The 23773-nt window shown below is 44.4% G+C and overlaps 1 protein-coding gene across 3 annotated transcripts; it reads left to right on the top strand.

The window, feature by feature from the left end:
- Positions 1–1594: 1594 nt before the first annotated feature.
- FAM222B (family with sequence similarity 222 member B) lies at positions 1595–23765 on the top strand. 3 transcript variants are annotated; one of them, XR_004842794.1, is made up of 4 exons: positions 10433–10451; positions 13158–13285; positions 18832–21776; positions 23203–23765. XR_004842794.1 is itself a non-coding variant. In XM_009645166.2 (3 exons), exons 2-3 carry the CDS (start codon positions 13204–13206, stop codon positions 20415–20417), a joined length of 1668 nt encoding a protein of 555 aa, XP_009643461.1. In that variant the 5' UTR covers positions 10433–10451; positions 13158–13203; the 3' UTR covers positions 20418–21863. The 3 variants fall into 3 exon arrangements, 2 of the variants coding, with proteins under 2 accessions (XP_035756467.1, XP_009643461.1); XM_009645166.2 differs by lacking the exon at positions 23203–23765 and having other exon boundaries at positions 18832–21863; XM_035900574.1 differs by lacking the exons at positions 10433–10451; positions 13158–13285; positions 23203–23765 and adding an exon at positions 1595–1613 and having other exon boundaries at positions 18832–21863.
- The last annotated feature ends 8 nt before the right edge of the window (positions 23766–23773 follow it).

The raw sequence follows: 23773 nt of genomic DNA, 5'->3' as shown, positions 1-23773 counted from the left end.
TCGCTCCTCTGCTCTTCGCTGGAGACTGAAAGTATGTGCCCATGGCGAGAGTGCTTCCTCTGCCTTTCTGGCTTTGAAATGGGTTCCTGTTGCTCTTTGGCAGACCCTGAAGCAGCGATCTGTGGAAGCAGCTAATTTGGAGCAAGAATGACTTTACTTCTTTATTTTCTCTCTTTGTTTATGTCTGTATGGGATCAGCTGGTCCCAAATGATGTGTGAAATAGTTAAATTTTAGCCTGCATCTGTAGGATGTGATTTCTCCCCCTCCCCTCCAGTTGCTTTGATCAAATCAAATAAAAACGCAGCGCTTTCATTCCTAGTTTTGTAGTTTCAAAGACAGTCTCTTGACGTGCTCTAGCAGTCTGGACCCGAGTCCTTTTTTTTTCCTTAGTCTAAAGGCGCACTGTGTCTTGCGCCTTTCTCTGTATCAGCAGTTGCAATCTGCATTGGCTTTTATCTCCATCAAAAGACAAATGGAAGAGAGCAAAACCCTGCAGGAATGAGAAACAGACTTACATGTGCAATGGAAATATGTAATCCTTACGTTCAGTCTGCCACATGGAGCGCAGACCAGTTTCTATATTGGAAAGCTGTAGCCTATACTCCCAGAAATGTGAGTTTAGGTTTTAGGCTTTGAAGGTTGGTTAATCCCTTCAGCAGTTAATACCAACATAAATTTTTCTGTGATGTCAAGCCTTTCCTTCTAAATGCCTTTTTTTTTTTTTTTTTTTGCGTATGTCAACTATACAGAGCAACACTCAATTTGAGAAATTAACATTCAAACACTCTGTAAGCACTTTATTTTTGTCCGCTTTGTGAGCAGCTGAACACATGTCCAGGCTGAAATACGCTCCTTAGTCTAAAGGCGCACTGTGTCTTGCGCCTTTCTCTGTATCAGCAGTTGCAATCTGCATTGGCTTTTATCTCCATCAAAAGACAAATGGAAGAGAGCAAAACCCTGCAGGAATGAGAAACAGACTTACATGTGCAATGGAAATATGTAATCCTTACGTTCAGTCTGCCACATGGAGCGCAGCCCTGTTTCTATATTGGAAAGCTGTAGCCTATACTCCCAGAAATGTGAGTTTAGGTTTTAGGCTTTGAAGGTTGGTTAATCCCTTCAGCAGTTAATACCAACATAAATTTTTCTGTGATGTCAAGCCTTTCCTTCTAAATGCCTTTTTTTTTTTTTTTTGCGTATGTCAACTATACAGAGCAACACTCAATTTGAGAAATTAACATTCAAACACTCTGTAAGCACTTTATTTTTGTCCGCTTTGTGAGCAGCTGAACACATGTCCAGGCTGAAATACGCTGAGCTGCTGCTTCCCGATGAGCGTGCCAGTGCCGCTCGGCACGAGCAGCAGTGAGAAGGCTCCCGGCCACGCAGGCGTGGGAGAATTTGGAACTTTGTCCGGTGTCCTGAAAAGGCACTCCTGACCTCCATCCTGGAAAAGCACATCTGCAAATCTCCTGCTCGACTGCATCCCGGGGGAGAGGATCCCAGCTAAGCCGTACTAAATCATGCCCAGTTTCTCAGTGCGACGAGCGCTCTGGTCGCTGTCATCCTGATCAAAATCCAAACTGTGTCTGATGGCATTCGTAATGTTGCAGTACGCATTACTTTTTCAGAGTAGCAGTGCTTAAAGCAAAGTGTGTTTCTCTCTGCATTAAGGAGTCAGATTCAGCTATTCAAAGCAAGTTGATAAATTGCTTTTCATTAAGTGTCTGAGCGCCAAGGGGTTCAGTATGTGTTTCAAGGAAAAAATACATTAATTACAGCTTCTGTAGAGCATTTATCAATCACATAGTTATAAACAGTACTAATGCAGTTAATTGAAGGCAGAAAAATTTACCTTTTGAATTTGTTGACTGTAGCAATTCCATGGTTGGAAAGACAAATTGCCTGGAAATTAAAATCAAGCGATACTTTGGGGGTTGCCTCAGTAACTGTCTCGAGTATACACTTGACCAGACTCCGGCGCGGTGTTCAGAGGGGGTGTGCTGCCTTTTAGCACGAGATGCACCGTGGAGGTCAGGGCTGCCTGTGGCTGTTACAGCCCAGGTTATCGGGAGCTCAGCATTCATGCAGGTGGGTTTGTGCTGTGTTTGCTGTTGAGGTATGGTCTGTGGTAGCAGATTTGTTCTCTTCTCACCCACGCAGCCAGGTTGTGTTTACCATGCAAAGGGATGTCTTACTGACTGTAGTACAGTTACAACTGCCTGTGTACTGTCCGTACAATTTATTTATTGCTCTGTGTGTGTTGGGTTTTTTTTAAAAGAAAAAGGCAAGTGCAGAGGAGGAAGGACGCGCAAAAGCAAACAAAAATCTCCTGCTCGCCTGTAGCCCTAAAACTTTTTATGAAGAAAAGAAATCTTTTGTGAATGTAAACTTTGGATAAAGGTGATTTGCTGGCGGCTGCTAAAGGATTCAGGTGAGGTCGCACTGAAGTGTTTTATCAGGCCTGCAGACATAATCTCTGGTGCTTGTGGTGTGTAGAGGTTTTGAAAACATCTTGCACGCTCATGTTGCTTTCCCTGTGGCTGTTTTGAACTGCCAGCCATGCAACTGGCTGGTTTTCGTGCTTCTCAGGAAAGCACTGAGAATAGCAGACACTTTTTACAGTAGTTCACAATTAATGTATTCCTTGTCCGTTCTTCTGTTGAATTGTTATGAGATGGCCTCAGAGTTTCTTGGAAGACTGATAAGGACACTAGGTCTGTGTCAGGACAAGCCAGCGGGGCACCAGCAACGTTCTGAAGGTTGATGGGAAAACGCCATCCCAGTGTCTGGTCCAGCTCTTTGGTATTCACCCCATGGCTTGTATTTTCTGCTGGTGAGTGTTTGGTACTTGTGCTGCAGCTTGAGGTTCTTGGAATACTTTTCATCTTTACAGTAGGCTGCACAATCTCTCCAGCTATGGAAGAAGGTCTTATCTTGCCCTTAGAAATGGTAAAATGTGTATCTAAGAGCTGATGTGCTTGTGGTCCAGCAGGAAGCTCTGGCACTGTGCACAATTAGACAGAGATCTCCAATTCTGTGTTTTAAATAAAAATCTGCCGAATATTCCTCCACGTGGTTTGTAAATACGCTGTTAAAATTTCACTGTAGGTGGGACATTAATTCAACATCCAAACGGCTAAATACTAAACCAAACAACTGTCAGTGTAGTTGTACAGGTCAAAATGGTACACAGGCACAACACATGCAAACTGAAATCCATCCCCCCATGAGCCTGCCCACCTGTGTTCACAAACCACCCGCACACCTGGTCCGCAAGTGAGTCGCTTTTTATTTTTCTTCTTAATATCCGAGGTCAGGTTTTTGTTTTGTATGAAGTCTAATTCATTCTGCCTCATCTTATTTGCAAATATTTCTCATTTTCAAGTGAATCTATTTTTAAAACAGGACTTGAAGCGTATTTTTCAATATCTAACAAATGTCTGGTTTGTTGTTTGTGTGTTGCATAGAGGTAAAATTTGTTCAACGTTAGCTCTGAAAAAATGTTTTTTTAAATAATCAGCTTGTAATAAACAGGGGAAGATAGCTACTTTCCAGCTTGGGGAACTGTCATAATCTGTAACTTCTAACGATATTTTAGAAGGAAAAACTGTCATCCTTCTGTCATGTGCAGCCACAAGGATTTCTGTAAGTCATGATTAAGACTTTAATTCTGGGCTTTCATAGAGTAAGTGTGGAATGAGAGAAGATAATGATAATGGTGATCTATGCGAAGCAGCCACTGGAGAGGGAACTATTTCATGTTTCCTTTCCCCTTCGCCTAGGCAGCTGTTTGCTGTACTTAAGAAAAGTTTCCTTTTCAGATCTTGGAAGGCAAGAAAGTCAAGAGGGAGGAATTCTGGCCAAGAGCGGCATGAGGAAGCTCACAGCTCTTGCATGTCCTTTGTGGATAAGTAGACCCCCAGAATTACAACCTCATGTTTCTCCCAGACATCGAACACGTAGGAATGCTGCACATAACACCGACGCAATGCACGTTCTTGCTGATGATGTTGAGGTTATAACTGCAGACTCTCCGCTATGGGAAAAGGGTCAATGTCTATTTTGGTTTCTTATCACTTGAAGGCAGAAGGAAGTTGCGTACGAGGATGGAGAATGTCTGTTGGTGGGAATGCATGGTGCCTCTGTTGGGGTATGTGTGAGCAGCATCCTGTAGTTTGGTAGTCGCTGGGCTGTTCCAGGTTTGCTTTGGGTGGAGGTTATCTCAGCTAACCTTAATACCGTCACGTTCACGTGAAAACATGCCCACTGATATCTGTAAGTCTGTTCCGTATTTTATAGTAGCTGCTGTGATATTATAGATGCTGCTCGAGCACATAGCAAGAACGTGGATTTAGTTTGCCCCGAGGATGATGGCTGCTTTGGAGGAAGGAATGTTTCTTTGCGCCTCTCGGTATCTTGATGAAGAAAATGATACCATCTGTGAATGTTACAGTGATGGGTAGGGACTCTGTTTTGCATTTTGAAAATACAACTGTAAGCCTAATACCCTGGGCAAGTTGTGGTTTTGATGACAGTGCTGTGTTTACCTGGCCTCTGCTCTTAACTGCTGCAGTTCAACTGTAGCATCCTTTGCTCCCTCTCCAAAATGACCGTGCAGATTTATGCACTGTGAAACATAACTAAGATACATCCCAGGCTGTTTCTGCAGCCCTGTTTCCCACCAGCACAGCATTAAAACTTTGGAGTTGGAAGTTACCATATAAAAGGAGAAAGAAAATTAATTAAAGGTCAGAGAGCTTTAGTGTAGTGAAAATTCAGAGGAGGCAGATACAAAGTTATTCAAATCGCTTTTGACTTCAGGCAGGTTGATTTTCCTATTTCTTGCATGCATGTTCCCATGGTAAATGCAGTATCTCATCTGTCTCATAGCTGACCACTAGCTTATGTGTTTCAAGCACAGCCAGAAATACTCCTTTGAAGCTTTGGCCAGGCCCTGCAATAGTCCCAACTTGCCTTTTCTGAACCTTTCCTTCACCTTAGAAGCGGCCTGCAACACCTGGCAAGACCTACTTCTGCCTGTGGTGTCTGTCAGTTCCTGCCACGTTGCAGAATATGGAGTTAAATCTAAAAATAGGCTTAAAAAGAGGTGAGGGCTTTGCTCGAAGTAAAATAAGCCACTGATTTGGGTCATGAAAGGGAATTGATGTCACTGGTTCTCTGTTGCAGCCTTCTTGAGCTAAGAAGTTCTGTTCTGAGCCGTGAAACTGCGGAGGAGCGGTGGTGAGCAAATGGCGTTCAGGAGAGGGAAGCATGGTCTGCTTCCAGTTCTCCCCAGGAGACTGCCTGGACCGTGACCTTGTAAGCCTGACGTGAGAAGTCAAGGTGCTATTGAATGCTCTGCAGTTTCATTTATCTTCACGGTCGCCTTCAGTGGTAGAAAACTGTCACCTACCCCTATCCTTTTAACAAGAGGCCATGGCATCGGGTGATTAGATGTTTCATCCAAAATTACGTCAGGAACCTGTGGTGAGCTGGATGCTTCCCTTGATCTCTTCTGTTATAGGGTCTAGCCCATAATCAGGAGACCAGTCTTCTAATATAAATCTGGTCAAAACCCCTTAAGCCTCTGTAAAAGGAGTTGTGTGCAATTTTTGCCTGTTTCAGAGTGGTTATGTGGCTTCAGTAAGGTTTGTTAAGTGCTTTGATATGCTTTGGTGAAGGGCAGAGTGTTAATAATTAAAATTGGAAGGAAGTTCTGAAGTAGTATGGGGGATGACAACCGCTTTCTGGTCTGTTAGTTAACAAAAATGCAAAATATAAATGGACGAATCAGCAGGTATTTAGTTTAACGCTCCCTTCCCCCAGCCACCTGCATGGGCTGAGCACAAAAAGCAGCTAATTGTCTGCTCTGCTGCAGAGATGAAAGAAGCTGGTCCTACAACAGGAAAGGCTATTGAACTGCATGAAGGTGGTAAATTATCAGCACTGAAAACCTTTTGAGTTGGTATCTGTATGTGCTCAAAAAGTACATTATTTGTACTGGTATTTACAGCGTTCAGGGGCTGATGAAACCAGCATCTCGTGACATGAATCTTATGTTTCAGTCCGTGTAATTAAGAGGTTAGTAAAACTGAAACTTGTTTTTGAAACTCTATGCCTTCGTGGTGTTTGGGTATTGTCAAAGGGTGTGTTGGGTGAGGATGGGCCCTCTTAATGGCTTCATCTTGGCGCAGCTAACGAGCTGTTTGCAGAATTGTGCTGCGATTTGCAGTGGGCAGACTGTAAGAGCAGCCTTGTGTTTGTCCATTTTACTGCTAGCAGTTTCATTTGCAAAGTGCAGGCAGGAGCAGGCTTCTTGCCAGCAACAGCTTCATTCAGATTAGGGCTTTAGTTCAATTATGTCCAATTAACTTTTATTGCAGATAGCAGTGATAATTACTTGCAAGTCAATTTTTTGGCTGCGGTTATCCCAAGGCTAAAGTCTGAGCTTGATGGATTTTAATAACTGAAGTGACGTATAGCTTTTCCTCTTTTTTTTTTTTTTTTTTTTTTTTTTCTTCTTTAGGCCTCAATTAGATGAAAGGTCAGAAGCTATGTAAAAATCCATCTTACAATTAAAGCTGACTGTTCTACTCCTCAGCAGATGCGTAGCACTGTGTTTTAAAATAATCTCTTGGGACCAACCTTTGGTTTAGTAGTGGACTCGGCAGTGCTAACTAAGTTAATGGTTGGACTTGATGATCTTAAAGGTCTTTTCCAACCTAAGCAATTCTATGATTCTAAAAAAAGGCTTTTTAATCTCTAACATCATAATCGTGAGCTTGCTGCTGCTTTATCTGAAGAGTGAATTTGATGGAGCCGATGTCACACGTGGCCATACCTGCCCTCCTGGAGCCGAGAGCAGCTGCCTTGGCTTTTTTTACTGCACTACATCCTGCTCAAAATTGCTCACTTAGAAGCCTTTAGTGGTAGCCCTTGGGCACGAGGAGTGTGATATGAACAATATTGCATTTAAGTGCTGTTACCCCAAAGCTTCTTCACTTTCTTCTTTGCTGAGTGTTGCCATCCTGGCTCGGGGAGAGGGGTAGAGCTGTGCTGCAGCAGGTGCCTTCTCTCTCCCAAAGCACCTCATGTACATTTAAATTCTCTCTGCCTTCCCCTCCAACCTATTTAATTTTGTTGCCTGAGTAACGTTATAAATGGAGGTCAGCCTAAAAGGTGAAATGGTTTACAAGCAAAATCATAGTTAATTAAACTGCAAGAAGCAAAAATTGATTTTGATCGAAACTGTTGCAGGGCTCTACAAAAGGTCCACCTGAATGCAGAAAGCCAAAAGGTCCTGTGCTGGCAGATGCTGACAGTGCACTTAGCTTGTTACAAAAGGCGACTTTCTGTTGTTCACTCTTCCTATTTCTTTATCCCCAAGTACACTCGATGCTATTGTGATTTATTGCCGTTTCAAAAGACTACCTCTCTGCGCATTATTTTGCAGTTTTCCATTTATAAAACATTAAGAGGATGTGATGCCAGCCAGCGACGAATACAGTACTAGTTTGGTAATTTTGTTCCAGGAAATGGTAAGATTTATCTCTGGCTCTTCAGCAGTCCTGGGAAAGGGCCATTCTGGTAAGTGCCCAAGAATAAAGGGGAGTTCTAGGGCTGCAGAAAGGCAGGAAGCCTGCAGCATCAGTCTAGACACTGTCAAGCGAGGCGTGGCTGACTGGAAGGAATCGTATTGACCGCTGAGGTTGGTGGGGGGATTCAGTGTCTGCAGTTGACACGAACAAATTTTTGAAACCCGTAGATTTTAGGTTACTTTGGGAGAGGGAAAAGGAATGAATCTCATTTGGTCTTGAGCAGGCTGCTGGGGGGTAAATGAGACACTGAGTTTCCCTTGGAGCATGAAAATTGGCTAGGATTCAGTTAATGTTTCCTGGCAAGCTCTTATGGGCATTTGTACCAAAGAAACTTCACAACCCGAGTTAGTTTTTGTTTTTGTTTGCAGCATTTATATATGCTGGACTTGGAATGTGCCGCGTGCACTTGGGGGTTGCCGTAAATCCCGCCAGCGGTTATGGAATTTCACGGGGCTACCTTGTGAATAACGAGGAGAAGCGAAGCGTATCAGTCAGCCGCAAGTGCTTAACAACCCTTGCACGGCTTACAGGACCCCAGGGTGCTGGAAACTTGGAATAGTTTGGAGCTTTTCTTTTGTGTGTGGGTAGATGCTCCTGCTTCCTCCCAGCCCCGAGCTTTGTGAACAAGCCTGCAGTTAATCATGGAATTTCAAACATGTGTTTACTTTCAGGAACCTAACTTTAAACTTCACCAGCTCGCTTTCGTCTAAACCAACTCAGTTTCCCATGTTTCACTGGCCCGGGATGGTTTGTTGGGGAGTGTTTCCTTTGTGTGCTTACCCTGTAAGGCCTCTTGGGAGCTTCAGAGACTGGTATATTTAAAAACTTGGCAATAACTCCACATATGTGGTCTGTTTATATAATGATAAAGCTGTGTTAGTGTATTAGAAATTTCCTAGTAGTACTGAGTTGCTTTACAGCTAGGTTTTACTCTAGCTTGTAAAAGTCCCCCTGGCCTGAGGAGCACTGGGTCTGTCAGTCAGTACAAATCTTTGAATATCAGCCAGAAAATACTATATATTTTTAGCGCAGAAAGGCAATATAATGGTAAGTTTTACTGGAACTGATTCTTAGCTCTACAGGGAGGGTGTCCCTGGGCAATGTCTGGAGGTGAGTTCTTCCATCCTACCTGGTGAGCCTTGGTGGTGACAGGACTTAGGCTGAAAATCAGTGCAGGGAATGCTGTGCTGTCTGGGCCAAAAAGCACACTGACACGCAGGTAAGGCTGAACGTCACAGTTATTGTGGGGATGTGGCAGTTGCCCCCAAATCCCAAGCACTGTAAATCCCTCTTAAGCTTAGCATGCTTTGATTTAATTATGAAAAAAATCTTAGGAGGAAAAAAATCTGTTTGTATGTCTAAATCTGCTAACTATTTCATAGAGCATCCTGCAGTATGTGTACTGTTAAGATTATATCCTGCAGCCAGATTAGATTAAAATCACTTCAAAGAGGGGTATTTATTTATTTATTCCAATCTAATGATTGTTTTCCTCTAGAAACGTACTTTGTCTTTTTATATGTATTTTCAAGACAGAGCTCATTATGCTATGTTTGGCAGTATACAGAATTGGTTTAAAATACAATTTTAAAACTTCAAAGGTAAGGGCTTTACATCTGCCCTCCATTGCTGAGTGCCAAAGCCTACTGGTCAGCTTGCTGTCCAGTTTGCAGCTGACTGGTTTAGATGACAGCATTACTGAGCCTGGTACAGTGCAAAACCCCCTCGGTTCGTGACTCACTGTTTCCGTTCCAGTTCCCCCCAGTAACACACCACCCATCCTCGGAGGGGCTGGGGCAGCAGCCCCGCGAGGAGCTGTGCAGGTGCTGGTGCCCACACAAGTTGCCGCTGTGGAGCCAAGTCTGCTAGTGAGAAGTCTTGACCTGCCAAGTTCAGTTTTATCTCCTGCTCTGGACTAATTAGAAGCAATAAAGCCAAGCGCAGGAGGGGATGATGGGCCCAGCTGCCTTTTTGTCAGGACCCTGTGCTGCCAACCTGAGACCGTGCATAACAACAGTTTGAGACAGCCGTCAATGCTCACCTCAATCCCAAATACAATCCATGCAGTGGGTTTCAGTTTGGTTTAGCTGGGCAGTACGTTGGAGTTGTCTGCGCTAGCTCGTGCTGTATATCAGTCAGGACAGAAAGTAGTCAGGTGCTGAGTATCTCAAAGGGAATAAATTAATTTTTAACAAAAAAGCGAAGAAGCTTGTGGTAAAGACATTTCAAATGCATTTGTTTTCAAATACTGAGATCTCGATTTTGAGAAAATATTAATTTCATAGAGAACAAAAATCGGAGCAGCATTTTAATTATAATATGGATTCAGTGATGCAGTTATAGTCAGCACTTCTATACAAGTCTGAATTTCTTTTTTTAATGCTCAGCAGTGACCTAGATGGCATCAATTTGGTTATTGCAAATCAAGCTAAAAGAATGATTTTATGCTTCTACTTAAAATGATTTTCGTAAGTCCACTATTTCCTTTAAAATTATTACTGCCACCCCAGTCTTTTATGAACCTTTGGCATTGCCGAAAATGATTATCCGCCTGCGGGAACAACTTGCCTTTATAGCCCTCTCTAAAACATTACTCTCTGTATTGGAGCGAAAGCTTCTGTAAATACATGTTTTGACCTTCAAGGAAACACTGCTGTCTTATCGCAGAAGCCTGGCTATTCTGAATTGAATGCTGTGACCGCTCTTAATCACTTGTTCTCTCTCCTAATGTGCCATTATCCTGTTTATTGCTGCGTGCGTGGTGCTGAGCCTCTCCGTGGCACTTCAGCGAGAGGCTTACTTAAAGAGTCACAGTGTTCAGGCTATAATGAGCGCTAATGACGGAGCAGGTGAGCAAACCATCCGCATATCTTGCTGTCAGAAATGCTGCTTGTTCAGTCAAAGAGCGCGTTGAGTGCAGTGCTGTGCTGCAGAGCGCTTTTCTCTCTTTCGGGGCTGCACACATACTTGCCCTCAGTTAAGTCATGTTTTAGACGCCAAGCTCCTCCGGCTACGCAGGGATGGGAAGTAATCCTGGGCTGGCGTCAGATGTTACTGGAGTAAAAGGTAGATGCTTATGCGAATACGGGAATGGTGTGATCTGATGATTTTCTGACTACTGTGAAAGCTCTTAATTTTGTTTGTCTGCTTTGCACTGAGAAATAGGTCTTGGTTTTGCCAGTCTTCTGAAGTTGATGAAATGAGGGGAAAAGGAAAATACGATTACTCCTTTTTGTTGCTGACTCTGAGTGTTTCTGTTGCTTACTCAGGTAAAGCTCTGGCAACTCACAGTGGTTTTGTCTTCTGATTAAAAGGAGCTGGATTCTTGTTTTGTCTTTTTGGTCTTGCTGGCCATGATTTGGAATGAGAAAGTGCTGCCCACAGGCTGTTTGCAAAGTTTCACTCACTGAGCACTGCATACTTAGAGTCATGAATGAATCTCATCTATAAAGGTCGAGCAATTTTCAGTTCTTAAAGCAATTCCTTTAAGTTGTGGATGTGACAGGTCTTCGTCATCATTTCTGAACACCTTCTGAAAGACTAAGAACTCCACCTGCTACAGAGGGCGAGAAGAAAATCCAGGTTTCGACATTTTTACAAGGTTTTACAACTACAAATCTTGAACTTACAGTAGTACAGGTTGTTACTATCTCCTAGGGATGAAAGGGAGAATTAATGTAACTTGTTCTCGTGGTGGTTGCACTGTTGGCCCTGCGGCTTGGTGAGGTTGCGTATTTGTTTCTCACGGCACCGAGTCACTGTTACTCTGAGTGGGTAGGGTGAGTGGGCAACAGCATGGAGTTGTCAAGCTGACATTCAGTGTCCAAAATTACTTTTGATTGTTAGTCACAGTGGCACCCGACGGGCTCGGTCAGCAACACGCAGTCAGCTTTTGAGAGCACTCACACAGTGAAGGTGCAGAGGTTTTTGTAAATTAATATTTGTATGAGGCTTCTTGGCTGTTGGTTTAATCAGCCTTTGCGTGTTGAACTGAGGAGATGCATACAAACATGGAGCTAATGAATTGCACAACGTGAGTAATTGCTGTGCTACCGGTAAGCTTTAAGTCCATGCTGTTTGCTGTATTGGTGCAGGTACTCCTTGGGCGGTCTGACTCGTGATCGTGGTCAGAGGTTAGGTTTCCAATTAAAGTCTTTAAAACATCCCTGCAGAGAAATCAGCTTTTGGAGCTTTCTGGAGCATGAAGGCAGTGGTGCTATCCAGGACGCAGCACTGACGTTGCCACATCAGGTGTCATCCAAAGGCTTCACGGCGTTTGTGCAGTCCTCGGCAGCACAACTCTTTCAGAAGTGGCTTCTGCGGGGTTTCTGCAGCTGTGGCTTCTCGTGCCGGTCTCAAGCTTTCTGCTTCACCTGTCTTGATCTTTGAATGCCTCCCCAGTTGTTTTAATTGAGGTTTGGAAACAATGACTGAAATTAATTTTGAAGCCTTCAACTCTTCTAAGTTTTGGGGGCCATACAGCTCCCTGAGCCCTTTCTAGCTGCTCCTTCGGTGTTTTGGCAAAAGCACGCCCTGTATAGCGGCACTGATGCTTTGGAGATCTGGGCAAGGCGGAGAAGTCAACTGATTTCTCAGGCTTGGCTCAGCCACCCCATTTCCCAGAGCTTTCTAAAGTGCTCGTGGCTGGCTGTGGCTTGCCCCAGTAGCTGCAGCAAGGGGGATTTGAGCAGGGGCTTGGACCAGGTGGCTTCTAGAGACCTTGTTCCAACTCAAATTTCTCTCCATAATCCTAGTAACGTGAGACTTTGAGCCTGAGTTAGCTTTGTCGTTGGAAACCCCACTTGTATCTGTACGCTGATGATGGGGTTTGAGGGTAGCTGTGCAGCGTTTATATATAAGGAGCTTTAGTGCTCCGTGCGTTCGTTTTGAGGTTTGATTTCATAAATGCTGAAGCTCTGCAGTAGAGGATGGTGGCACGGCTGCAGCTCCTTTGTGCAGCAGGCACGTCTTGCTGTTTGTCTAACCTGGAGCCGTGCGGGTTAGCGAGTCTCCTATGAAATGAAGGAAGTTGTAGCCATTCATCTTTCAGCCTAATGGACCACAGAAATTACAAGCTGTAGCATGCAGTTTAATCTTGCCACAAGGCAGAGTGCTGCATACTTTGCCTTCAATTTATGCATGCCATGCCTTTTTATTAAATGTAAAAGAGCAGTTGACGGGATTTCTCCAGAGGACTTGCTTTGGCTATACCTGGTAGATAGCCAGCGCATTTCAATATATAGTAAAATGAGTGATGGTGGTTTCTTTACCATTCATAACAACCACCTTTGAAATTTGAGGATAGAGTTATGGATTATCCTCTGTCTGTCAAGCAGCAGAGGAGAGTGAGACGGCTATTTTAGTTTTAACCCTGCAGATGACCCACTTCTTGAGGTATTTCCATTTCCATTACCGTTACAAGATGCAGGAAGGGCCGGAGCAGCGGTCGCGCATCTGTGCTTGGTCAGGCCTTCACCCAGGGATGGCTCGCTGCCGCTTTCTTTTCTCTGTTCCTCCTTGTATTATAACTTTGAATTGTCTCTCTGTTGTTGCAGTGTGCAGAGGAGTGAATGCCCCATGTTGTGTTAGTGCCTGTCTGCCATGCTGGCCTGTCTGCCAGGACCAGGTGACCTCTCCTTTCAGCTTCTTTCTTACACGCAGATGAACACTGGACTTCAGAAATGTGAGTGACGTTTTGTCTGCAGGATGTGGTTAACTGTTAAATCTGGCTCTGGTACAGCTGTGACATAAACATTCAGGATACGGTGGAAAAACTATTTAATGTTAGAGTCTCTTTTGTTATGCCTTCAAGGCATCCATCAATAATGGCTCTGAGAAATCGCTGTGGAGGTTCACGTGTGTGCAGCAAGCTTTCCCCCCTTCCTGGCTTTATAAAGGTTAATTTTAACTACAGCAAGATGAAATGCAAGTGAGGTTTCTGTGAGATTCATGCCTCTTTGCTGAAAACATTTTGTGCTAAAAGCGTGCCAGCTGACTTGCTTCTTAACACAGCTTTTTCCTGACTCTTTTTCACTCCATTCGTTTAATTACTCGTAGACACCAATAAAAGTTGGATCAGGCTAATGCAAACCTTTTGAGGTCAGCAGCTCTGTTGTTCTACATACCTGGGGCATATACTGCAAATATTAGTGATCTAGCCCAAATTACTAACGTTCAAAGTTTCCATCTTCTTTCTGATGTCTCTTTGGTGCCTCTGAAAATAATGTCTGCAGAGTACTCTGATAATTTTTTTTTTTTTTTTTTTTTTTTTTTATAACTTCAGTCAGTTTTTTGATAGTAGTACTAGTATTTTTAAGAAGAACTTACGCTTGGGAATGTAAGTTTACTGGCTAGAGATTTTTTTAAGATCTTACCCTGTCTCTCCTCTTTATCACTGAAGTTGCACATTGATTGTTCAGCTGAAATTTCAGAAAGACCAAGGTTTCTACATAAGATCTGTGCACTTGGTTCTTAGGGCTGTGACCTGTCTCTTGTATTTGAAATGTGTGTTGGGAGATCTCTGTACCCTCGTTTTGCTGAGGGACTCGTTGCTCTTTAAAACCAAGTAATTTACACTCCGGTTATAGCTACAATTGTTACTACGTTAAGACTTGTGGTGCTACTGAAAATAGGTAAGGTAATTTTGCAATTAAGGGTGACATGCTTAAAGTCCTGCCAGCAGGGAGTGACACTGTTGACGTACACAGGTGTGCTCCCCCCACCACTTGTATATGCCGACTCCACGGGCTTGGTAATTGTAGTGACACTTTCGACAACAGTAAAAATCTTTACTCACAAAAGGACTTCCTGGGCATTCCCCTCCTTTCTCTTTGCTGTTTCCAGTTTGAGCTTTGCTCACCGAAACGTGCTTTTTCAAAAGGTAGGCTGCTGTGGTGAGAACACAACTAGGTCCTGGCATTATGTGAAGTTTCTTTGGTGGATCAGAAAGCTTAGCTCTGAAAGCAAATTGTTGAGGTTCACGGGAGGGTAGCTGTGCATAAATCGGGTATTTGCTAATTACACATTTACAAGGCACCGTGCTGGTAGGTGGGCAGTTTCTTAACCTGATGGTACCTGATGCTGTTTCTGAGAACTGCTTATCCCCATGCTGAAAGCATTGCTGTATCCTGCTTAGTGAAGCTTCGGGTACTGCATTTAAAAGAATTTAGGGCATAAAGTAGCTGGCAGGCACTGGCTGGCAGTGGTAATGCTCAGCTGTTCCAGTTTGTTCTGATTTATATGGAAAATGAAACTGCTTGTACAGACCTTGCTCACCCCTGCTGCAGATGTGTGTAAGATTAATTGGTGCATTTCTCTCCATACTGTATATGCACAAGTGGTCTAGCCCCTGGCCAAAGGAAAGCTGAGTTAATGAGCATTTTTAATGAACGGTGACTTGTGACTTTTGATGGGGGGTTGGAAGCAGGCTTTAATAATAGTGATATTGCTTTTATAAAAGGCACAGAACTCCACAGGATAGCCTTTATTTGGACTTGCGGTGTTTGTATTAATAATTTTTAAATGTAGTTTCCTGGACCAGACTTTTTATTAACACTTAAAAATCCACATTAGCTCAATTATCTTTTTTTCTTATTCACTTTCAAATAAGAGGCATTTTTCTTAAAGATGGTCTGTGCAGTAGGAGTTTTGTAGATTAATATGCACATATTTTTTCCTTTAGAAACTGATCACTGTGGGACTTTCAATTTCAGTATTTTTCTTTGAATTCCAACCTGCATCACAGGAAAGGCTAACCCTGAAATTTGTCCTTAGCCACGCAGGGGATTTCTCATTGATTCTGTATTGATATTTCTTTCCTTCCTCCCAGTGACTCCAGTATAAACCTGACCAGTCAATCAGGATACTTGAGGCAAGACCATTCGGGCAGTGTCTGCAGCCACTTTTGGACATAACAGCGTTGCCACAGGGCCTGGGAGAAAAAGGGTGATTTTTTTTGTGATGGTGGTACAAAGTCAAGGTTAAAAGTGCTTCTTAGAGAGCTTTTGGTGGGGGGGACGGGACAAAAGACAGAAGAACAGATTGGGACTGAATGTGGGCTCATCAGCTAAAATAGAGTCCTTTCTAGGTATTTTGTTTAATGTTAATAAAAATTTAACCATAGGCAGTTTTAAAAGCAGTGGGTTTTAAAGCCTTAATGTGAAATGCACTTTCAAATGTTATGTTGGTGCTGAGGTGAGGCAGAGAAATATATCTCATTTCATGATAAAAATAGCTCCAGCGGTGAGATGCACGCAGGAATGTGACCAGACGAATTGGCTGCCACGGGATTAGCGGGAGTGTGAACTTGCAGCTCACCGATTTATTGGGATAATTGCTCGTATGCACAGCTTTACCTTGTAGTAAACATGAAATAATTACTTTTCAACAAAAGTAATATGCCTTGTGTTTGCCGTTAGGTAACTTTGTGGAACTCATCCCGTTATTTTCTTAGCGTAACTTGTTCATCTGCCATCCTCCTCGTCATTTTATGGCCCAATCCAGAATTCTTGTACCTGTGGTATTCCAATACCAGCATTTTCTTTCAGTTCATTCTAGCTGGTTTTCCATTCACTTAGTAACCAGACCTAATTGTTCTTTACTGGTTTCTAGGATATTTGTATGGGATATTCAGACTCTTGATCACCCCATAGTGCCTTTCTCCTTTCTCTTAATTTTTGTTCATTGCCTTAATTATTCCAGTCATCAAATCTTGCCTGTGGAACTACTAGCAAAGCACATTATAAGCAGCATGTTGGGACCTTTGTAAATACATCACCTTGGTCAGGCCTAAGTAGAACGGCTGAGTTAGTCCGTTGTAAAAGGAGCATAATCTTAGCTGTACACAAAATGGGCTCTGTTTGAAATGGTGGTTGGTTTCAGAAGATCCTGTCCAAGGATTTAAAAGGTGGTTTGCCATTTGGTAGGGTGCCAAACTTGATGTTGGTACATCATTTAAGTTTAACTGAGGGATTATTTTCTCTCATCAGAGGACGGAGTTCTTCCAGATTTAGGATTGCAGGTGTGTTGTAACCGACAGCCGCAGCCTGTTCAAATAGCTGCTGTCTAAAAGCCTCCATTGCAGTTCCTATGTAGCAGAAAAATAGATGCTTGGGTAAAAGAATATTTAGTGTATCTGTTCAGTGTTTGTATGTACCACCTAATTTGCTGATATGCCTATAGAAATGTAAGCCAGACTGGGAAATTTTGATGGTAAAGGTGTCTTTAAAGTATCTACTTAATTTTTCATCTGAAAATAAAAGCTCTATGTGACAATGGCCGTAACCGTAACATAAACCATAATACAGACAGGAGTGGATTCCTTTGTCCGTTGTTCATGGTGGTTCTCTGATTCATGGTGAGTTGCAAGGGTCATCTCTTGGGGAAGAAACAGAACTTAATGGGCTTGGGCAATGCTAAAGGTTGGGAAGCTCATGAAGGCCTTGGCTGTTGAGGCAAGTACTGGCAAACTCCATTCAGAGGCTCTTCTCTCCATTGAGAGCGTAGCAGCTCACTCAAAAGGACAGACATAAACCACCTGCCTGGAGCGGCAGGTAGAGGGATATAAACAGAGAGGATGTTCAGGTTAGTATCAAATGAGCATTTCCTTTGATTAGGAGAAAAGGTGGTATGTGCCAGCGTTTGGACAGCACAGAGTAAGAGTGTAACCGGGGCTGTGGTACATGGTGTGCTAGAGATGCAAGGCAGCCTGCTTGCAAAGCTTCTTATGTCACAAAAGATGCTTTTAATATTTCTATAATTATCCTTTCTTTTGATATGCATCTTATTTTCCGTTTTCTGGCCCTTACTCTGAAAGTGAGCGCTCTTAGAGCAGTACTGCTCTCCCTTACCTGTGAAGACTGGAAGCTGCAGGACGCAAAGAGCGAGGTGGCTGGGACTCAGACTCGAGCTGTATTCAGGAACCTTTTGGAGGCAATTTGCTTAAAAGAACCAGAGGTTGATTTTCAAGAGGAAGGGCTGTTTGCCTGGGGGCATCAGTCTTTTTACTGGAGCATTAGCTTTCCTTGGGTCGGAGGGCCAGATGCGGGGCTGAGCTGCTCTTGGGCTCTGGAGGAGCTGGCTGCTGCGTTTCCCCTTCTTTCAGCACAGCAGCAGATGGCGTGGGGATGCTGAAAATTTTAGCAAAAAGGATGGGCGGGTTCTCCAGTAAACTGTTTGCAAGGTGGGGGGGAAAAAAAAAATCAAGCAAAAGCAAAATCACGTTGTCAAAGCTGCAAGCCATTATTTGAAGATTATAAAATCACTTCTAAAGCAGTAGTCCCTTAGGAGTTAAGGAGCAGAGCTGTGGTAGGGGAACAGCCCAGCTCTCTGCTTGGAATACGATTATAGCGCGAGAGGCACAAGCATTTCCCTAGATTTCTGAAGTTCTTTCCAGAAGCACTTTGGGCTTGTGGGCAAGGTAGGTATCTGGTAAATTGGAGTAAGTGAAACCACACCCCTGTCTCCTGAAGTTTTTTGTCTGTGTTGGGGAGTAGCATGGTTTTAATCTTGTGGGGTAATCACGTAATTTTTCTGTACGATACAAGGACGGTGTCCTTAGCAAGGTGCCACACTGAAAATTCAGCTGAAGAAATAATTGCAAGCCATAAAATAACGCACGTGTAGCCTCCTTCTGTTTGCTGAACTTGGACTGACAAGGGCTTCCTAATGGACAAAAAGACACACAAAGTGCTTTCAGATGTCAGCATCTAGAAGAGAACTCAGATGTAAATGGAGGCTTGAGCTGAAGTGCTTCGTATGGTTCCCACCTCAGCATTACACAGGTTTAATGTTTAATTCATAACTTCCTGATTTCTGAATCACACGGTAAAGATACTGAGAATGGCTCAAAGAGCCATGGGGTGGCGGCCTGAAATTAAGAGAATAGAAACTAGCCCACTACTGCAAGCCATAAGAAATATTTCAAGTTGGAAACAATGCGATGTTTATAGTGTGATACCTGTTTTTGTGCAACTATAAACTGACTCTGATCAAAACACTGGTTTGGTTTTGCTCTCCTAGGCAGGTCTTTCCTTAAGCTGAACTGGGGGTTGTGTTCGTCCCCAGGTAATAAAGGGAATGAGGTACCTGGTACATGATCTGGTCTGGGAAGATGAAGTTCTTGCCTCTTGATTCCTTGGAGATTTTCTACCCATGTTGTGCAAGTGTCTTGCCCTGGGGTTGATCCCTTGCTTACCAGAATTGGTATTGACGAATTTCCTTTCTCTGCAGGGGACACTACACAGAAAATGAGATCTGCACAGTATCCTACCCCAGCAGAATTGGATGCTTATGCTAAGAAGGTCGCCAACAATCCACTGACTATAAAAATTTTTCCAAACAGTGTCAAGGTTCCCCAGAGGAAACACATACGCCGTACTGTGAACGGACTTGATACTTCGGGCCAGAGGTACAGTCCTTACCCATCTCAGGCCACCACGAAAACAGGCCTCCTGGCAATAGTCAAATCTCCAGCGAAAGGAATTATCAAAGACTTTGACGGGACACGCACGCGTCTGCTGCCGGAAGCGATGATGAATCCCCCTTCCACACCATACGTTGCACCTAGCACTTTAACCCACCCCCAGGCGCTTGCTCGCCAGCAGGCTCTCCAGCATGCACAGACTTTGCCGCACCCCCAGAGTATACCGCAGCCACAGACTTTGCAGCACCCTCAGGGTATACCACAGCCACAAAGCTTACCGCACCCTCAGGGGATCCCGCAGCCGCAGACGCTGCCGCACCCTCAGAATATGCAGCAGCCGCAGGGCTTGCAGCATCCTCAGACCATGGCACACCAGACTCTGCAGCACCCCCCGAATCCTTTGCTGCAGCCAGGTTTACATGGAAGCAGAAAGATGCCGGATGCAGATGCGCCGCCGAATGTGACCGTGTCTACCTCAACCATTCCCCTCTCTCTGCCTGCCACCCTGCAGCAGAACCAGCCACCGGACCTGAGCAGCATTGTGCACCAGATTAACCAGTTCTGCCAGGCCAGAGCTGGCATTAGCACTACCTCAGTATGTGAGGGACAGATTGCAAACCCCAGCCCTATAAGTCGCAACCTGCTTATCAATGCAAGTACCAGGGTATCTACTCACAATGTCCCTACACCCATGCCTTCCTGTGTAGTAAACCCTGTAGATCATGCTGCTGCTGCTATTCCTCCTGCCTCTGTTAATGTGCCCATGGTGAATATTAACAGGGTGCCGCCCGCGTACCAGAATGAAATCAAATCGGTTGCGTGGAACCAGCACCAGCTTGCACATCTGCAGCAAATGTGTGGGGATGCTGCTGGGCCTGCTGGACTCGCAGGGAAGCACCCTCAGAGAGAGATCGCAGGGCAGAATTTTCCTGGCAAAACTTCTAACTACCCTCAAGAACTGTGCATGGGCCAGTCATTCAGCTTGAAGCCCCCCATCGAGAAGCCTACGCCTTCTCCACCTGTGAACGGGTTGCAGGGACCCTTGCCATATACCAATGGGCACTATTTCCAGCCCATCTGGAATAACATTCTGCCCACACCCAACAGTGACAGCTCTGGGTCCCAGGACCTCGCCATGCCTTTCCACGGGGGACAGCCAGCAGGAGCGCCGCTAGATTGTGCAGGAGGAACTCATTACAGAGCTGGAGCTGGCCCATCCAGCCAGAATAATGTGATGCAGACCATGGATTACCTAAGCGGGGACTTCCAGCAGTCCTGCTTCAGAGATCAGAGCATGGCCGTGCTGGGGAAAGTCCATCGGCCTCCCATGAACCGAGCACCTGAACCAACCGATAGTCGAAATCTTCATATTCAACACCCAGGGTATAGATAGGCTGCAGTCACTTTCACAGACAAAAAAATTAGAGGTTTAGTCTTAATTTTAATTAATAAGCAAGGCATTTTTAACTTGCAAACTTGTGTGATCATTATAGTAACCATTGGAAGAAGACATACTGTATATTTAAAAGCTTTGCTTACATGTTATCTATCTCCTTTATGCATCAAATATTTAACATGCCTTTTGTTTCAAAGAATTTCATTACACTACTTCACGCCACAGCTGTTTCCTCACCGCAAAATCCCCTTTGTGCAGCTTTTGCCTTCTGCTTAGTAGCTACTTGCTGGACCGATGTTGAGTTGCTGCAGGGTTTCGCAGTTGCATCTGTTCGCCAGCTCCGTAACGAGTGAGGTAGCGTAGCTGCTTGAATTTCCATCTCAATTTCCTCTGAAGATTAAGAGCAACAGAATTTGTCAGGAAGCAGGGCTTATTTTCAACTCGAAAGCCCGTTTCATTAATGCATTAAACATTGACCGTTTGCACTGTCTGGAGGCCTATTTAATTGAAAAAGAAGCCTACGTTTGAAAAGAGCTAGCTAGGGGTATGTATGTAGGCATTAAATAGGAAGAAGCTTTTCAGCCGTTTCTTGCTGAGACGCCCACGTTTATCGTTCAGACTTTGTCCAAAGTTGAAAGTCTCTGGCAGATTTTTTGACACCTTTTGTTTTGTTTTTTTTTTCCGTTTTTGGGGGTTTTTTGCAGGCAGGGTATGGAGGAGGGGGGAAGGGCAGTTTTAGGACGTAGGCAGCATAGCTGCCGTAGGTAGCTGCCTTTTTTCTGCATCATATTTCCCTTCCCCGCTCCCCTTTTGCCAGCGTAAGAGCTAACTTTGTCTGAACCCCTCGCTGCTACGAGTCTGGCCGTCCTGATCTGAAGGGAATCCAGACCCACTGACAACTCCAAAAAGGGTTCAGCCGCTTCTCTGGTAGCTAGAATTAATTTCAGGGCAAGGAGATGTAACTCAAGCACGTCTCCGGTGCAATGAGCGGGCGCATGGGGCGGCGGGGCCCGGTTCCGTTCCAGCAGCGGTCCCGATGGGACGGGAGGCGGTTGATCTGAAGCGAAGCTCCGCTCACGAGCCCCTGTGGGACCGACGGTCCCGTATTCCTCTCCATCAAAACGCCGCAGCAGATTTAATGGAACAATTCTCCTCTCTGGGAATTAGCGAAGCTATTTATGACATCCCTTTTTCCCAGGGTCTCGGTGCCTAACTCCTTCTGTTCCTCTCCCACGTCACTTCCAGCAGCTAGTCGAGTCAGTGACCGTAGGACACTAACTATCGGGTAACCTCAGCGTCTTGTTCTCCCCGGTGTACCGAAACACACGCCTTCCCTTTCGAACGGCCGAATTTGTTGTAAGTAGAAAATTTCTCCTCTCTGTTAACAAGACTAATACTTGAACATAATGATCACAATCAAGTTTGGAAATTAAAAAAGAAAAAAAAAAAAGATGAAAAAAACAAATGCATTGATTCTTTATATGTACACTGGCTAAAAATATTGCTCTACACTGTACCTTTTAAGTGTAATATTTCTGTATGAATGTCGCCTGGTAGTGTGGGTTTGAGTAGCATTGTGTATGGGTGAACCCACTGGCCTCTGCCATCCACTGGCCTCCCTCACAGCCCTTGGAAAAACAAAGCCTTAAGTATTTGCTCCTTGAACTTTCCTTAACAAGCATGGTTTAAAATCTTAAGACATCATACAAAATTTAAAAAAAAAAAAAATAACACGTTTTGAAGTGACGTCATAGTTGGCTAGAGATTCTTAAAAGTTTTTCGTAAATGGAAAAATTAGAAAACATTTATTTGTATTTTTTTAATTTAGACGTGTAGTCCTGGGCTGTAACAAATATTTAGGTTTCAAAGCTTAGCAGAGTACGTTTTCTGACTCCTTGCGTAAGTTAGTACACTTATGTCATTATTTAAATTCTTTTAAGTGTACTATAAACCGTTCTTTAGTGGTAACTCTTTAGCAAAGTTAAGCAATTTGACTAAAGACGGATTAAATTATGTGTTGGCTTGTGTTGCCTTATATTTAAAAAGGAAAAATTGCCTGATTGTGTTATGCCAAATGATAGCAACATGAAGTCCTAATTTATTGTTTATAATCGTATTCCTGCAGTCTTTGTGAAAACTGGTAAATATACATCTATGAAAGAACTAAAATCCCGAGGCTTTTCATGCAATATTTTTCTGAATACATTATATTGGAAGCCAAGGTTCGAGTCTGAAGCTGCTTCCCTTACAGTCTCCCCGTCGTCTTCCCCGTCCTACTCCCCCAAATCGATCTAGGGCTGTGCTATGACTTTAACCTTTCCTGCCGAGTTAGTTACTGTAAGGTGTTCTGCTACCTGAATACATACCTTTTTACTAAATAAAATACTGGCATCTCCTCTGTTCCGTAGCCTGCTACAACTCTCAACCCAGACTGTTATTAAAAGCAAATTTTTTTTCCTCCTGCTCTTCTCCCGAGAGAGAGACTGAGTCGAGTCCCGTGTTGTGGTGTTTGTGGAAGTGGTTCCGGTGCCGGGGAGGCGTTTGCACTGGCCGTGGCAGCGCGCTGTGAGGTGTCGGGGCTTGTGCCGCGCGGGTAGAGCCACCGCCTCCGAGCCTTCGCCCCGCTACAGCAGCACCGGGAAGCAAAAATACTCCCGAGACTCATCCAGGCGGGACATTGCTTGAAAAATAGGAATCATTTTACTATTAAAATATACTGAAATATTTCCTTTTGTTCCAGGAGTGAGATTTTTCTTTAAACCATCCCTTTTCACTTCTGCAGCAGCCTGTTGCTGGTGGGCTCTCCTTCCTTCTGCATCCTCCCTAAAGAGAAACGCGAAGGCTGAGCCGCTTCATTCCCAGGTGCAACCCCTGAGAGCAAACGCCGAATACGCTGCGTAGGCGCCCGGCGTGGGGACCCAGGCGTGGTGGCCCTGCCGCTTACCCAGGTGATGAAGGGGAGAGCAGCTGGGGGAGAAGTGGCGGCGTGGTTGCGGCAGGAGGTGCGCTCTCCTGGGAACCTTTGCCCCCACGCAGTTCTATTTCACACTCTGCCCGGTGCAGAAATAAAGAGTAGCCAAAGGGGCAGGGACACACCTTCGCCCCGGGCTCTCCCCGGGACCCCGCGCCTGCCTCTGGGGCTCACTTTCTGTCTGTCTGTCTATCTGTGGGTCGGTGGCTTCCTGACCTCTGACTCCAGCACAAGGTTTTTGTTTCCTTGATGGATCCTGGGCATTTGCAGATGGCGGTCCTGCTCCTTGAGGAAAGAATACGGTATTTACAGATGTTTTCCTCAACTATTTATGCTGCCTCATCCGTGCTGAAATCTGTCCCCGGTACGGCACCATGCTGGT

This window comes from Egretta garzetta, unplaced genomic scaffold (genome assembly GCF_000687185.1).
Source record: "Egretta garzetta isolate BGI_Z169 unplaced genomic scaffold, ASM68718v1 scaffold108, whole genome shotgun sequence".
NCBI lineage: Eukaryota > Metazoa > Chordata > Aves > Pelecaniformes > Ardeidae > Egretta > Egretta garzetta.
Note: the sequence above shows the minus strand (reverse complement) of the source record. Positions and strands in the feature narration are given on the sequence as shown.

What these genes read in the sequence shown, in the direction of transcription:
- FAM222B (XM_009645166.2), top strand. Translation starts at nt 13,204, where the DNA reads ATGCTGGCCTGTCTGCCAGGACCAGGTGACCTCTCCTTTCAGCTTCTT. An exon ending in GAACACTGGACTTCAGAAAT is followed by an intron (nt 13,286 to 18,831) that starts GTGAGTGACGTT and finishes CTTTCTCTGCAG; the next exon opens with GGGACACTACACAGAAAATG.